The sequence below is a fragment of the Convolutriloba macropyga genome, unplaced genomic scaffold (assembly GCF_964194025.1).
Source record: "Convolutriloba macropyga unplaced genomic scaffold, txConMacr16.3 SCAFFOLD_5258, whole genome shotgun sequence".
NCBI lineage: Eukaryota > Metazoa > Xenacoelomorpha > Acoela > Convolutidae > Convolutriloba > Convolutriloba macropyga.
In genome coordinates, this window is record NW_027453521.1 from 1 (window position 1) to 17,770 (window position 17,770).

General features: G+C 33.6%; 1 protein-coding gene across 1 annotated transcript; it reads right to left on the reverse strand.

Moving 5' to 3' along the window:
* Nucleotides 1–7,311: 7,311 nt before the first annotated feature.
* LOC142358347 (beta-1,3-galactosyltransferase 5-like) lies at nucleotides 7,312–14,521 on the reverse strand. Its single transcript, XM_075409760.1, has 2 exons — nucleotides 13,675–14,521; nucleotides 7,312–8,521 (listed from the first exon to the last, which is right to left on the reverse strand). The coding sequence occupies exons 1-2, from the start codon at nucleotides 14,342–14,344 to the stop codon at nucleotides 7,986–7,988; spliced, it is 1,206 nt and encodes a 401-aa protein (XP_075265875.1). The 5' UTR covers nucleotides 14,345–14,521; the 3' UTR covers nucleotides 7,312–7,985.
* Between the last annotated feature and the right edge of the window lie 3,249 nt (nucleotides 14,522–17,770).

The following is a 17,770-nucleotide window of genomic DNA, read 5'->3' on the forward strand; positions in this document are numbered from 1 at the left end:
CTCATAGTTTTAAAAAGAACTCAAAATAATAAAATATAAAGCATAAAAATGGAATATGAGGCTAATTTAGGGCAAACAAGCTGTAAAAAATCTGCGATTTAAAATAAGAAATAGCTCAGATTTCCTCGTTGTCATCTTTATAAATATTTTTATGTGACACCATTGAGTTCTGTAGAAAGTTTATGTAGCTTATGTAAATGTGAACTTAATTAAAGACCCTCTGTGGCAGCCAAAAAGTAGTAATTACTTAATGCTCTAGTTTAGGATTTGAATTTCCGAGAAGAAACATATTTTTGTTATTATAGGAGCATCAAATCTTAAAAACTCAAAATCTCAAAAAAATGTTTTTTAGAACCATAATCTGTGTTCAAGAAAGTTAAAAGTAAGACATTTCGTTTTACTAGAGAGCTTTTCAGACCTCGTAACTATTTGTGTTTTGGACAGATGAACGAAACGCTCAACCATATAGAATTAAAAAATTAATTTCTTCAAACATAGTTGAAAGTTGTTTGCTGAAAAACTGCGTTGATTAAAAACACAGATAGACAGGGACAGTTGAAGTCCGAGTTATAACAAAAGGCTCTGTAATTTGAAACTCAGAAAGTTGTCATCAACCAGAAGGAATCACAGTAAAATAGAAAAAAAATGTCAGTAGAAAATTTGAAAAGTGAAGTTTTCTGTTTTGAAAAACGTGGTTTTCCTTTGCAGTTAATCTCCGTAAGCATAGCTGAAACCGAATGCACTAAAAGCAGCCTTTTGTAGTAAGAATTGTCCCGAGTAAAAGTAATTAGGCAAGCCGTTAAAAATACTATAAATAGGAGAACTAGAATTAACTAATATCAACATTTTTTTTTAAAGTTTGTTTTGGAGTCAAAAAAATTATTAGAATCATAAAAAGTGAAACAGTTGAAGCAAAGAACTATTAGAATCAGATTGTTTTTTAATGACAGTTGTCAAGAGTCTGACATTAAAAAGGGATAACACTAAAAGCAGCAGTCAAAACACGGCAAGTCAGCAAAAACAATCGAGAAAATCTGATGTTTAATGCTAGCCTGGGATGCCCTCGAAAGAATCAAATATTGTCTGAACCAAAAAAAGGGCTATCACAAAAGTTCTCCCCCCATTTTTTTTTCAAAATATGCGGGAACAATAACAAGTTTACATTCTTAGTTAGTGAGACAAAATGTTTGTTAAATAATGTCCGAGTATGCAACAACAAACTACCACCAACCCTAGTAGTTCATTCATGTCTAATAATTTCAATCCATGAATTATCGCAAAATCTGTAATAAACTAGAAGTGAAATCGCTTTTTTTTACTCATCAGGTTTAGGTTGTTGAAGAAAACTTCTTGTTGATTGCTGCTCAAATCTAGAAAAATTCTAAAATGCTAGCAGAAGCAGTAATTAGTTTTGATCAGAAAATCAGAAATTTGATAAATATTGTACTCAGCTTCAGTTAATTGATCAAAATCATAGTTTATTTTAGCTCCTTAAAACAAACTATCCTGCTTATTGCAGAGAACGTAACTAAGCATTCCTAGAGTTCCTAGCCCAAGATATTTTATACATACAAAAGCAAGGGTTAATTTTAAAAATTCAAAATCGCAAGCCATCAAAAAACTGAGGGCCACTCATGTATGTGATAGTTAAAGGTTTATCGGAAAATATCTTCTGAAAACCGGAAAGGATATTGGTTAGCAAATTAATGCGTTAAAAATAACGGACCATGGCAGAAATTGTAATATTTGGAAACATGATTGGAATTTTATTTGTTCACTGCACTCAATTTAAGCTACCCAAAGCGAGAATTTTTTCTACATTGATCTTATTGGATATATGACAAATTTCGTTAGGAAATAGTTAGCCGCACTATTAGTATGGCTTGATGGAAGAACTGCATTAATACAGGAAAGTAATTGCGCGCGTTTCTGTTTAATATCTAATCTATTTAGCTGAAATAACTGAAACCTGTCACGTGTACCACGGTGTGAGCTTTTTTGATGTAATAATTTAAACTTCTCGAAGAAATTTGTCAGATAGCTCTATTAATGTAACTATTAAAACTAAACTAAAAAAGAAACGGAACGCTGGATAAAAATTTACTATATATAGGTTAGAACGCCTTACGCATGGAAATCAAAATGTTTACCTTGCTGAAGGCATTACGACCGTCTGCAGGTACCGAAAAAAAATCAACTTCACAAGAAAGTAGCTGGCACTTCCAGGCGCCGACTTCTGTTCTTGATTTTTGTGTCACTTAAATTGCGCTTATTCAGAAATTAAGTCGATTAAGAACAAAAGCGATTGTAAGATGACATATGACAAGACTTCAAAAACTTCTTTACCGGACCGTTTCATTGAATGATTCAAAAAGAAAAAAAAATTCCATTGCCAACAAAATGCGACTATGTTTGTCGGATTCAGTAGGAATACATCGCAAGATTATAACGAATTACTCAAGCGTACTCCATTTTGCGAGCTGAAAAAATGGACCAGTTTCTCAAAAATGCGGCAAAACGGAGTAAAACTTACCTAAAATGGTAATCCTCGACAAAATCTTTTCAATTTGCGAGTTTATGATGCAGGCAAACCTTCATGATGAGGTGGGAAACAATTAAGATTAACATTTTTGAGCTGTTTTGACAAAAATCAATTACCCAAGAAAATTGTCGAAATCAATTGAAAGAAAAATTGTTGATTTAATTGCAATAATGATATAGTTATCATGAAAGTTGTCTGGAATTTGCTAAGTTCACGCGGAAAATACTGTTCAGTTGCGCAACAGAAAATTCATAACAAGAACAAACAACATCAAACAATATGGCTCAAATTGAAGAGAATGCGCCATAACTTACACCTGTTGACGCCAAAATTAGGGAGAAAATAAAAAGCAAAAATATAGGCTGCGTGTTGTTATATGATCAAACACATTTCTTAAGCATTAGCATACGACGTTTTGCGCGAAACAACTGCAAGTGTTCTTATTCGCCTATTCCTAGTTCCACTCAAAGGTTTTCAGTAATGCCATACTTTATGGGGAAATAAACGTTTCAACTTGTTGTTCTGATTTTTTTTCAATCATTAAAATCGGGACGTTTTAACAGCAGAACATTTTCTTCTAAAATGTTAAATTTCCGAGTACGGTAGAAAAATTTTTATGAATAAAGCTAATCAATTTTTGATATGTCTACAAAATACAATTTTCAGGCTGAGGAGGGCATACGTTTGTACAAATTTTTACTCAAAGTACAAAATTCGATAGAACGCCGAGATCTTCCCTATATACGCATAAATATCCATTAAATAAATCAAGTTCATTTTAAAAAACAGGCTCTGCAGAACAACTTGAAACAATTAAAACTTTTTTGATCAATTTTTTTGATAAAAATTGAAACTGCAAATAGCAATTTAGTGAGCTATAATTTTCAAAGTGACACATTGATCTGTTGAAAGATTTCAAATTACCTCATCTAAACTAGAGCGCCGTTCAAGGCTCATAGAACCGAAAAATTCAGTTGAGAGGTGCATACTATTAAATTATATTTTGAAAAACGTAGAAGCGTTCATAAGATTGGTTTTGGTCGATAACAGCCTTTGTAATTGTTTACCACAGCAATATTGACATCTAGCCGCAAAAAAACTCTTCAAAATGTTTTGCAAAACATATATACTTTTGCGAGCTTTTGGTTTGAGGCGACGAAATTGATTCTGTCCTGATGAAGTTTACTTTTTGGTTTTAAAATTCTTCAACTTGCTGATAGCAATTCTTATGGGCTCCCAAATTAATACCAATTTTAATAGGTGATCAACTTCACCCCAGAGCGCAAGCCTTTATGATGGGTTTGGAAGGGCTTTCCATCTCGCCATTAAGCTTGTGAGGTTTTAAACCTTTTTTATCAAAGAAAAACAACCAAAGATGTTTGTTGAGGTCATGAAAAAAATTGAATTAGCTGCAACCATCGGTGTGGTGAGCTTCAAGAACTTAAACACTTTATAGAATTTTCAAATTTGTTGCGAGAAAAACTGCTCAGTTGCGCCAAAACACCACTGAAGCAACAAAATTTGAGAAAAGATACAATTTTCTTTATTTGCAATAGAATCATCTTCAAACAAAACAAGAAACTGATTGAGATTAAACTACCTCAAACAATCACAACTCTGACCCGAAAAGAATGCGCAAATAATCTATTTCAATGTCAATTTGAAGAAGCAAAGAAAAAACAAAGAAAAAACCAAGATACAAGCCACAATTTCTTAAGTGGTGAAGCAAATAATTTCTTGCAACTTATCAGATGTTTTACAATGTTCAACTGCAAATCACTTCGTTCACCTGTTCCTAGGTCCAACCAAAGTTTTTTTAATAATGCCATACTTTCAGTTTAACGATTAAACAATTCGCTTAACGTAAACTTGACTTTTCGCTACGTGTTTTAATTGTTTCTAAAGTAAATCTCATCAAACGCTTTTCACATCGGACATTTTGTTCTAAAATCTTCAATCTTTAAATATCTCGATTATTGGTAAATATAACTTCATAGGTTCCGGTCTAAAAATTCCTAGACGAAGGAGAGAACAGTATTCGATGAAACAATAATTTTTCACATTTACGAATCAATATCTATTTAACAGATCCAATATAATTGAAGAAGTTTTTTAAACACCTCAGAGGAGCTTCAAACTTTTAAGAATCCTTTTGATCATTTTCTTTGGTGGAAAATTGGACGAGAAACTAGCAATTTAGAGAGACATAGTCTTGAGTTAGTTTAAAGTTCAACCCTTGATTTCTAATTTACTCGGCTAAACTCCAAATTAAAACAAAACTCAATTTTTTTGGCAATTATCATCTGGAGACGTCCAAAGACTGTAGTGAGCCAGAACTTGCAAATTACACAAAATCTGCAGACGCGTTCATAAGAGAATTTTGTTCGAAAGAAATTGTATTAATTGTTTTTATCAACTGTTGTTTTTTTAACAGCCAGGACAGGAACAAACATCTTCAACATCTTTTGCAAAACAGTCAGTATGTTTTATTATAAACATTTTATGTATTATCGATGAAGTCTACTCTGTTCTGAAAAAAAACTCAAATTAATTTACTTTTTATACTTAATTTTAAAAAAATCATTAATTTTAATGCAAATTTTTTTGTGGACTTTTTATTTCACCGCAGTTCTTCCTAAACAATGCAGGGGTTTTTGATCACAAGGGAAGATCCTTTCACCTCGGCAACAAGCGTGATCTTTTGACAACTTTGACAAAGAACAAAAAGGAAGTTTGCTGAAATTATGAATGAAGACCAATTCTCGAATTAAAAATACTTGGTGGTGTAATTAGATTCAGGAGTCAAAACGTGGAGACAAATTGGTCTAGATTTTATATGTTTTATGCATAATAAGCTGTTTAGTTGCGCAAAACATAACTCAAGCGACAAGATTTGAGAAAAGATACTATTTTCTTGAATTGATACACATAGTTTGAGTTTTCAAAACAAGGAACAACTGAAGAAGAATTACATCGTTTGAAATTAACATTGCGCTAGTCACTAAATTGTAATATTGAAAAATGAAAGCGCACTTTTGTCAAAGAAAACGCATGAAGAGACCGTGCATTGAAATGTGAAGAAACTTATCCTGACACTGATAGGTCTTCTTTTTTGTCAATATTCGGTCGAGACATTAATTAATGGTCAATACTTTATCTGGAAATGTTTTGTTGTCAATATGCTGTCTTGTTTGACCTCTCTTGAGTCTATATACTGTCAGGGTTTTCACCAAATCAATACAAATTTTTTTCATAGCCCATTTGGGTCGAGCACGGTTTTTTCGTGGAACATTTTGACCGAAGACAGTATTTTCAAGAGTCTAGAAATTTGATAAAGGACATAACTTTACAGATATAGAGACATACTTTTAAATACTTAAAATTAATCTTCAATTATGTAAAAGTAAGTTGTAAGTTTTTTCTCCGCAATCACCGCGATTCTTCTGAGTAATTTTAAGACTTGAGAAATCTTGAAGATTTGCGGTGAATTTAGCAGTGACTGTTTTCACCGCATTTAACGCTAAAACCCGCAATTCTTACGAACTTTTGTTGCTTTCCTCGCAAGGCGTATTTCAAGAAGGCGCTTAAAGTTTGAACGTCGTAGAGTCCGGTGTTAGATAATTTTGAAAGAGGCAAAAACGCACTCAGTTTTTCGGTCGATGCAAAAACACCCAAACATTTTGTCAAGGCAAAAACACATCCACAGATCTTGAACGAGACCAAAATTTGCCAAATTTTTGAACGAGGTGAAGTCTGATCATTGCTAATTTCGAACACGGACATGAACGTGACAACATTTTTGCACGAACTAAAGTGTGATCATAGGTGATCATAGTCTCGATGAGTCTGAGCATATGCAATTATGGTCTGGAACGGTGTGATCATGGTCAATTTTGAACGAGGACCTCAGCCTGGGTATATTGAAACAATAACTGAAGTGATGACGCGTTTTTGAAGCTCATTTCGTTATTTGTTTTTTGCAGGATCCGATGCTTAATTTGGGGGGGGGGGGGGGGGTTCTTTTTGGACTGTCCGCAAATTTTGTCCTTGACAATTTTCCTTGAATTTTTCCAGTGCTGAAAATTTTTATATGGATTGATTTTTTTCCTAATAAGACTATATATGTATCCTGATATCGTCGTAAAAATATATCCCAACTTCATCGCATTTCAATGTTCGTTAGTGACAAGTTGATGAATTCAGCAACTCCCTCTTTTCAAACAATTTTCTTCGCTCAAATCCACTAACATAAATTCAGTAGTTGCCTGTTCGTTGAGTTATTTTGGGGTTTGTGATCGGAGGCTCGCTCCAATAATTTACGACAAAACCTTTTGTCAATGGAAATTGATGGCTGGTGTCGTTATTGGTCTAGCTTTCTCTGTTTGAGCGATAGAATTGCGTTAGAATGATTTTTCAAAGAAGGCTTTTCAGTACGCAAAGCAACTGGGGGTGGAGAAAGAAGAGCATCTAAATGAATGTTTTCATTGCCAATTTATATTGCTTCCTTCCCCATCAAGTGGTAGGTCAAACTATTTCACAACATTGAATTAACGTTTTCTTAGATCCGCAATCCCTGCTGACACTCAATTCTTTCTGCTTATAATTTTTTTGCTACAATTGTCGACAAAGTCTTATGCTGGGTTTTGTGGGGCTAAAATTGCTTTGAAAATTTCAATACAATTTTCTATGAGAGTATAAACTGTTTATAAATTGTGTATTGTTAGTGCATATTGTTTATGAAAGTCTATTAAAGTTCTAGTTTAAAACAATTGTCGCAACAAGACTAAATTAATATCGGCTGATAATTATCGCTTGGCTAATCATGATAATGAATTTATTTTGCAGATTAATTAGGTTAGGAAAGAGGTAAAAAAAATTTAAAATATTTGATTGTACCAACCATTAACAAACTTGTACGGTAGCAGCATAAATCAATGTTAAAAAAATAGCGAAGAAAAAAGCTGAACAGTGTTAATACCACAGAATTTATATTATTATTAATTAAATTATTAAGTAACAATTATATATCAGAGCTGTGGAACGTTTTCGACATATCGAATGTGAAAAAACAATCATACATTAGGGTTATGTTGAACATTGCAATAAGTTAAATAAATAAACTTGTAATAAATAAAGAAATAAAATTATTTGTTAAATTAGAAAATATTGAATAAGGCATTTTTTGCGCACATATCTTGTAAGTGTTGTTTATACGTTTTCAATAAATCGTACACATCAAAGATGTTTTAGCTAGAAGATATTGAGATTATAAAAAGATGAAGTGATTTGAAAGTGATGCCGACGCACAAATTGTTGTGATCAGCTGAAGAAAAAACTCAATGAAACATAAAATATTTACAAAAATGTCGATATATCAGAACCAAGTCTGAGCAAAGCAATAAAACGAAATTATAAAACTTTTAGTCTTGATTGCTTGCTCTGTTCAATTTGTCTGATAGTTCGCTGAAATCAATTGATATGTTCGGTGAATATGCTTCATTTGTGTCACATTTTTTCTCCAAATTTGCTGTAGTTTGCGAATTGCACCAAAACCCTCTTGAAATTTCAGATTTTCTGCTGTGTGCAAACCAATGTAATTGTCCCAATCTTTCAAGTCTTCAAGTTGAGGGTACTTTTTGGAGGGAATTGTGACAAAATATCCCAAGTCAGAATCGATAGAGGTCATGACAACGGATTCCTGTAAATGAACACACGATCCAAGGTAGCCGTCTTCGAATTTATGGAAACAATTTGAGTGTAGATTGTTGTGATAAAACAGGGTTCCGTGTCCAACGCAATGATAAGGACAATCGTTGACCATGTTATGAACCGCAGACATCGAGATGATATAAAGACTGCCCGCACAGTAGAAAGGGAATTTTCGGTAGGGAAATTCTCTTCTGGAAACTTTGAATTTGCCAGAGCGTAGTACTGGGTATTCCTCGCATGGTGCTCCAGTATACAAGGGCACATCTGTTTCTAGATTCCAATATCAAAACAACACATCTTTTCTGCGTCAAAATAACTTATTTTGTTTTGCAATAATTAAAGGTTTGTTGTGGATAGCTGTGAAAATAAAAACTTATTTTACCAGAAGTCTTCTTGCAGCAAATGCGAAAAATGTTAAAAATGTTTAAAAAAAATTGCTTTCAACTTTTCTTTTTAAACTGCATTCACAGTGTGGTGAATTACTTGTACACTGTAACCCGACTCGTGGGTAAATTTATTGATTCTAGTTTGTTTGCGAGCTTCCTGTGTTTAATAATGATGTCTTTTACTGATTGTTTTCTTGTTAGACTCTTTCCGATAGATGACACTAACCCGACCCTCTGTTTCCTAGCTTAAAAATGATGCAGACTCTTTTTATCGCCTTAAAGTTTATAGATAAAGGGCTACTCGCGAAGTAGACTTACATAACTCTATAAGACCAATCGACTCTGGAAAACACTGAAGATAAACTTCAATTATTACGACAGGATTTAAATGTTGTCGTAGTCAATGGTTTACACAACGCAGAAGTGTAGTATACGACTAAACCGGACCGAACTCCAAGTGTATATCAGTACTTTTGAAGTCTAAATCCAAGTCTTATGTCGTTTCCCAGTACTGGGAAAGTCTGAATACAAGTCTGACAAGTCAAAACCAACTTTTCAAGAAATTTCGAGTAAAAATTTCGAATCCCAAAAACTTTTGCAACGTGCCAAGATTTTTGTGTTACTTTTTAGCGACTTTCCCAGGGTGCTATGAAACAATGCCAGGGGCGTACCAAACTGTATATTAGCAACCCGGGGGTCTATTCAGCACAAATTGTGGGTATTTCAGGTGTTCTGGGCCTTTTTCAGCCATTTTTCAGCCGTTCAAACCCCAAAAATAGCCGAAATTACCAAATTTTCGTACTTTTCAGATAAACCAAATGTCAAAGTTTCCAACTGAGGCAAAATTGTTAAAAGGGGTGCAACTGTGAGGGTTCCCATGATGGTCCGAGGTCCTGTTGCTCGACACCAAGTGGCAGTTGACCCTGTTCTTGTACAAAACATTCGAATCACAAATCTGCCGGAACAGGAATCGCCTATAGATGTGCCCCAATTCAAACTGTCCCGTGAACTCATGTTTCCCTCAGTTAGTGCTAGTGTTGTCGTCCGTGGTTTTTGACCGTTTTCGGACCCATTTTTGGCCATTTTTTACGTTTTTTTGTCTACTTTGACGTTTTTTCGGCTATTTTTGACGTTTTGTCGGCTTTTAGACGTGCCAAGTCTTGGCCAAGACTTTTAATTAGACTTCCATTTCTTGGCCAAGACTTGCATTTAGAATTGCACGTGTTGGCTGAGACTTGCATTTAGACTTGCGCGTCTTGGCCGAGACTTGTATTTAGACTTGCACGTCTTGTCCAAGACTTGCATTTAGACTTGCACGTTTTGGCCAAGACTTGCATTTATACTGAGAAGTGTAAAAAGTGACGTGATTACGACTCTGAATCAGTACTGATAAAGACTTGCAATATGAGGTGCCCAGTACTGATATTGACTTGCCGTTTAGTCCGGGGACAAAAATATACAAGCATTTGCTATACAAAAGAGGATGGAGTCTTCTCAGTCTGTGATTGGAGATTTAACAGGTTAAATTTCCGTCTGCTGAAAAACTACAACTCTACGCAATCAGACAGTAAAGATTCCCAGACCGTTTCGGAAAAAAAACCAACAGAAAAAACCCAAAATTAGATAGGAAAAAAACCCAAGGAAAAGAAACCAAATTTAGATTGGAAAAAACTCGCGAAAAGAAACCCCAAGGACAAAAAACCCATGAAAATGAACCCCCTCTTGACTGTCAAAGAGATATAGCATCAATCAATTTGAACAAAAAGAATTCTATTACAAAACAATTACATAGATTTAAAGCAAAAATTTGAGACATTTCTCAAAATAACTTATTTGAAGTAATTGCTCGCAAACATTTTAATGAAAGATATTCGTGTTTGGCAAAAATATTTCGTTTTGTTCTGCCGTGATTCTAATTTTCTTTAATGAAGTGCTTCCCCCCTTGTTGCTGTGCCACGGTAAAGTCTTTAAGCACTTGTTGACAGATGTGCGCGAAATCCGCGTTACCCGACACCGAAAATATCGATTTAGCTACACTACTTAGTCTAATTCCCAAAGGTTTCTCCCCACCCCTAAAAAAATTACAAAGACAGTACCCTAGATCCAACGCCGAATACAATGCTTGAAATACGTTCGTCGTCTTCAAATTCAGAGTCACTGAAACACCAAGTATTGGATGCTGAGCTATACCTCAGCCTCGACAACACGATACTTTCCACTAAAACCTTCCAATCATATAGCATTTGCTAAATGATTGGTAGTTTTCAGTGGAAATTAATCGAAAGTGAAAATATCAGACAATCAGTATTGCAGATAGATTTTAACAGTCGTTTTGTTACAGATGATTTGTACTTAGAGCCTCCAATTTGCATTAATTGTTGATTGAGTCGTTTAAAAAAAGTCTTAGACAAGGTGATAGCCACAATCTCATCACCTTCTAGAGAAACAACGGGCCAAGAAAGTCTCAATATGGGGTGCCCCATACTATTTGCACTGCCAGATGAACGTACCATATTTTCACTTGATGATTATGATATATAATGGAACGTGCTCTGTAACGGGGAGTGCATAACGTACTGGGGGCACAAGCGGGAAAGATTCTACTTAAAATGTTACATTTTTGACGATTTTTATACTTGACATATCTACCCCTGAAGGCATATTGAAACATTTGCATTATTATATTGGATGGATGAAACATGTAAATTAATAGCATAACCGTTACTTGCATGCTAACTTAAATGCTAAAGATATCAAATTACAAATCGTTACGCGTTATTTATCATAAATTAAATCTAATGATCACAAAAGATTGAAATTTATGCGGATCGCAAATCATTCGAAGTTTTGAAGTGCTCCCATTGACAGTATACCCGTGTGTTATTTCAGTAAGCCAAATTTTGATATGATTCTTTCAACTGGCAAGACCCAATCATTGCAGAGAGGATTAGTACAGCTGTCATGTTACATGCGTAAATAGCAAAAATACCTTTTCCAGTTTACTCAACGATTCATGCGCTGGTTCTTTCTAGCAGTTAGTCTGTGGGAAATTTCCAGTGAATGATCATTGTAAAAGAACTATTGATCTGAAGACCCAAACTTGATATCCAAAGGACTAACATCTTTCACAATATATCAAGAACGGTTTGCAGTGCCCATTTTACCTGAAGCCGAAATTCAGTGTTCTTCAAACAAGAATTTTGCATCAAACTTTATACCAAAACAAGAGCAGCATGGGTTGGTTCTTATAAGCTAGCCTCTGAAAGAAATTTTGGTTTTTGTTTAGAGCCTTACCAACTTGTAAAAAATTGAATGTTCACTTTCTCTGCCTCAAGATTCCCCTGTTTTCATTCATTTAAAAATCTGTTCTCATCAAAACTCTTCCAACTTTATCTGGAAAGTTTTCTGGTGTCTCAAATAAGTTGATCATGCTCGTATCGTCTGGTAACTGAACAATGAGAAATTTGTCTTTAACTTGTTTGTATAACTATTTAACATATGAAAGCAAATTATGTACCCAAGAACTGTACTTTTGGGAAAACCTTGATTATAGATCAGACTCTCTGAATACTTGTTATCATTTTTACGCATTCCTTTCTATTTCTAAGCAAACATTTTAGAAGTAAAATTAGGATCGAAAAAATAAAACTCGTCCTTTAAAAAAACGTAAATTATTGAATTGAAAACTTTTTCAAGATCTAATAGAACGGCTCATAATTTCTGAATTCTTTTTTTTGTCATTTTCTTTTACAGTTTCAACAAAATTAGGTACAGGGTGTGTAGAGAAATTGTTTTTAAAAGCCAAATTATTTCTTCTTCATTTTATAGAGGTACTGATTTTTGAAATAAATGATTTAGAATAAATCTTTCAAAAAGCTAACCACATATTCGCGTCACAGATATAGGAAGGCAATGTTTGAAGATTATTGTTGATGTTGTTTTGAATTGATTTTATAAATGACATCGCATTCGTACTGAAAAACGCTATAATAGCTGTTCACTATTGGTACATCCTTATCTACAGCCAACCAAGGATGCAATATTGAGATTTAAAAAAACACGTGACTAGCAATATAATTAGAGCTTAAAAAACTACCTCATATAAGTGGAAATTTGCTATTTGGGTCTTAGTATGACTGATATACAGTGAGTAAAAAAGGGCAACTCATTCCCGAGCGGAATTTTATTTGCTACTGTGTCTTGTTTCTGTTAACCATCAAAGCGGAACTATAGTAGACTTTGTTTTTGTTAAGGCGGATGATAGAAACACTTCGTACAAAGTTTTTACCTTAGTAATTTTCATCTTCAGAATGAAAATTAAAAATTTGTGATTAATTTTCTTTTTAACAAGCCCAAGTCATATAAAAATGAACATTTAAATTGTTATAAAAGAGAATTAAATTCGATATTCTTAGATTTTTCTGAGGAGCAAAGTTTCTATTAAGGAGTCTTTTTGTACGAAGTACAGCGTCAGTTTCTGATGCTTTTTTTAACCAAGCCTACTCTAGTTCGATAGTGGTGTTATTAAAACCGATAAAGAGAGACAGCAAACATTAAAATTAGTAAATTATTATTGCTCTTCAGTTACCTTTGCAATAACTGTGACATTTTATGGAATGACTGTATAAGAAAACTTAAACTTTGCATTATTATGACCAAACTATAGGGCTAAAAGTTGTAGGAACATAAACTCCTATTTTTGTTGGGTTTGAGTTATTACCAAAAACTCAAGCAGATTTTAACTATTTCAACTTGCAATTACTTTAATAATCTGAGCCAAACCACTTTTTTTAGCATTAAAGCTGAACGATTAGTTTTTGGGAATCCTTGGCTATCAAGTAATGCAACGGTAATCTATTGTATAGCGGATAATACAGATCACACAATCTTACCGAAAAAGTGCATTATCCGGACAGATTTGAAACCGCTGAAACGAACTGAACGGTGTTAAGCTTTCCTTGTCATTAATATGAGAGCAGCTGCTACACTATGATTTTACATTACAGAAAAGAGCTATTTGTGACGCCCAAATTTAACCTCCCAAAGATGAAAAATTGTGTCGCCGAGAGTGACCGTTCAATTGTTTAAAGTTGATTCTCAGTTGCATTACGTCAATAATTCTGTCAAGCTTTAGCAATCGTAAATAAACATCATCATCACTTTTGATTAAATATTTGGCATTTGAACAAAACCGTGCGATGATTTTCAGTCCTACCAGCATTTTTAAAGGCAGTCCAAAATAGTCATCTTCCACGTTCGCCACTATCAAATCTTGATTTTGCTTGTTTTCTTTTTCTATCTGTGAGGTCTGGGTGCTTGTTTTTGGCTTTCCCAGAAGGAAAAACACTTTCCATTTACCCATAAAAATTTTATTGGAGTTGATGTTGTTTAATATCGAAAGGTAAGTTGAACGTGCATCTTCTCGAAGTGATTGACTGGTCACACGACTTAAAATGACCAGAACTCGTAAACTGTCTCTGGTTAAGTAGTCGCCACAAGATGTCAAATTGGAGGATAAGTTTGAAACAAATAAGTTGTTTTCGGGGGGTAATTTATGATACAATGCCTCAGGGTGAAGTAATGTTTTGTTAAAATTCCTCCTGGCTAATTGGCGATAAGTTGGTAATTTTGGAACCACGTATAGAACACAGAACGAGAGGAGAAAAAAAGTTGACCATTTAAGGAGTTTAACTGCCATTATATGCATTTTAAAGAATTGAGGTGACGTAATTTGATGAGAAGTTGAATTTAATGATAAGATATAAGAGTTCAAGATATTACAAACCAAAAGGTGATATCTTATTAGCCAACTTTGATGAAACGTATCAAAGTTTACATATAGCCATACTTATTTTGATATCGTTGTTTGCAAAGATAAGACTATCATTTGCACCTTATAGAATATTTACCAATTTCTTTCGAGGCAAATTTTGTTAAATATACTATAATTTAATTTATCAAACTACGTTTTTACATCAGAAAACTTGTGGTTTGTGACGACTGTTCTAATAATGAGATTTTCATGAGAAAATTTTGAAACGTAAAATTTTACTAGGTTAGATAAGAATGCTTTGTATGGGAGAATAAATCCCAGCGGATAGAGCTTGACTTTTTAGATAACGAGAACAACGTTCTTGAATAGAAAATCTGCAGTCAAACCAAAAAAAACCGCCAAATTGGAACATATGCAGTTATTTAGAAGCATAGAAAATGTTTAGACATTTAGAAGTCAGCGTTTTTAAATCTCAGCAAATATGAAGTAGCTAAGTTGTTGAAAGCAATCGCAAAGCGACAACGTTCTAAAGACAACTCCGGTCTGCTTTTCGGCATATATATACACATTGGAATACTTTCAATTTTATCCAGTTGTTTAGCATACACTTTCTAAAAGGTTTGGATCAGACGACTGGAAAAAAAATTCTGAAGTTTCTCATACAAAATCATAAAAAGACATTTTGAAATAATTACCGATATTCCAAAAGTTTTTTGATAAAATCAACTTGAATTCATGATTTAGGATTAAATTGCATACATGTCGAAAATCATTTATTTTTATTCATCTGACAGCTAACTCTTCAATATCCGTTTCTTCTTTTGGCCTTATAAAGAGCCACCTGGAAGCGTTAGCAATCCTTACCACCTTGAGTGTTGGAATTTTATCAAAATCTATTTCTCGTAAACTGTATTAGAAAAAATGCACTAAATACAGGATGTGAATAAAGTGAAGTTCAGTCTTATTTTTAAATCAGATGCTTTTTATGGCATTTGGTTTTGATTACTCAAATACTGAATATTGTAACACCTAAAATAGAAAATTCATTTTGATGATATCAAAAACGAAAAAAAAAACATTTTTATTTTCTATAGGAAAAGTAGGTTTTGTCTTTTAACACTCATTCAGTCAACTAAATAAGAAAATTTTGACATTTTTTTGGAATGCAATTGCAAAACAATTTTTTTCCAATTCAAACAGAAAACTCGATTTGGTACCAAAAAGGCATTTGAGCAAACTTTGTCTAACAAAAATATGGCCTCTAGTTTGGTTTTGTCGATATTTGCTTAGTAAGAGCACAAATATCTGAACTGGTACCAACATTAGATGTAAAATTATTTGATATACCTTGAAGGAAAACGAAAACTACTATTGTCTTTACGAGCTCTTAAAATTTGGAGATTTTATTTAATAAATTTGCAATGCACAAATTTGCTTCGGTCGAAGATTTCAATAGCCAACAGATTATCACCAAGTTGTAATAATTTAATAACTCTTCAGCTTAATTTTCTTATAATTTCAAAACAATCGGCCATTTCAACTTTTATTTTGAAAAAACGAACCGTGCAATCTGAATAAATTTTTTGAGCTTTTCAAACGATGTAAGTTTGTTGAAAACTTTAGTTACCGTCACTTGGAACGTCTTTTGAGCCGAGGAGACTGCAATGAGCACAAGCAATATATTTTTTAGTTCTCCAGACATTGAAAACATTTGACAGACAACTATATATAAAGCGTGGTAGCTCATGCTTTTTAAGGTGATTTGGTTCACAACGAACAGAAATGTCGAGAACGAACATTATACCGCAAAGGAAGAAATTGCTTTTTAACAAGTTTACCGCACTATGCTGAAAAAAATTGCCGAAAAATCCCTCCGCTTACGTTTTGCATTAATTCAGGCATTTATCAATAGTTTTAATTCGTAGAGACAAATTAATCCAACTAAGTGCAATTGAATGTATAATTAGTTCCAAAACCGTATAATTTAGTAACTCTTATTGCGGATCTCAATATTGTGAAAATTGGTTACGAAAATATGCAGTTTTGTTACGGGATTTTGTTACCAGATTCCGTTTTTGAACATGACGCAATTCCACCAATTTAGAAAAGTTCACTCTTGCAAAACTTCACAAGGGCAAAATCAGCGAATTGAATTTCAAGTCTGCCTTTGCGGTGTTATGATAAAAATCTTTTCATGAAATGCGGTTGTATGTGCTGTATTTTTTGTAATTTTTCTTAGCAGTCAGTCTACTTTAATCTCAAGTAAATGAAAACAATTGAACTTTTAAAAGGGTATGGTTGTAAAAACAAAGAACATATAAGAAAGGGGGTGAATAGAGCCATTTTTTTAAAGAACACTACTTTATCTCGCATTAGTTATGTTTGATGCGTCAAACTTTTGAATGAGTTGAGGTAAAATCAACGGTGAATTGTCACAAGAACTGGCATTATCAGCGATGAAAACGATTTATTGTCACCTCCAAAAGGAGTCAGTCTTACAACCATTCACCGTTCTTAGAACTTTTTTATAATTTCTGCCACCGAAACATCGACACGTGCAGCTAAGTTTTTAGAATTTTTTATTGATATGAAACAACTTGTACTTTGGTTGGAACATTTTTGACCCAAAGTTGTGAAAGTTAGATAAATTCCTGCTATCTAAGAGAATCAAACTGATGTTTCACGGTGTTACACTGTGCCGTCAAGAAATTCGGATCAGAATTGTAGCTAAAGGTCAGGTTTAAATGTTGAATAGACAAATTCTTCAACCAATTAGGGGAAATTATAACTGATAAACTATCTGTTCTATTCAGAGTGAAAAAAATGATAAATAAAATGCAACGAAAAGTAGCATTTTCAAGTAAACTTAGAAGCGAAAGCAGATGAGAAGTAAGATTTCAGTTATAATAAAATTGAGTTATTGCGATATATAACTACTAAATTGCGAATTGGTATTTGCAACATTTTACAATATGTGTGACCTCGTTTAGAATGCCAAACCAAAAAAAACTACACAAATTATTTTTCCTCTAAACATAACATTTTGTAAACAACAAAGACTGATTCATTCACGCTTCGATTTTTTTCTGAACGTTATCGTGTATCCTGACCGCTCAATTTGCTTACCGACAATTGAAAACAACAGCTAATTTTCTGTCAGTTGAAGTCAAGCAGGGGGCACGCGGCCAAATTTTATTGTTCATCATACCGAAAGTGAGGGTAGGAAAAAACTAAAAGATTTCAAAACTATCATAAATGCGTTTCCAGAGACAAATAACGAATTGAAAAAATCGTTCAATCCTGAAATATTGCGCAAAAAATGCAAATAATTCGCCTAGACTAAATTGAGTGGTGTGTCTG

Excerpts from the sequence above, each read along its gene's own strand:
- LOC142358347 (XM_075409760.1), bottom strand. The coding sequence starts at position 14,344 with ATGCATATAATGGCAGTTAAACTCCTTAAATGGTCAACTTTTTTTCTC. Across the intron at positions 8,522-13,674 it reads CAATTTTTCATCTTTGGGAG|AAACAGATGTGCCCTTGTAT; the intron begins GTTAAATTTGGG and ends ATTGGAATCTAG.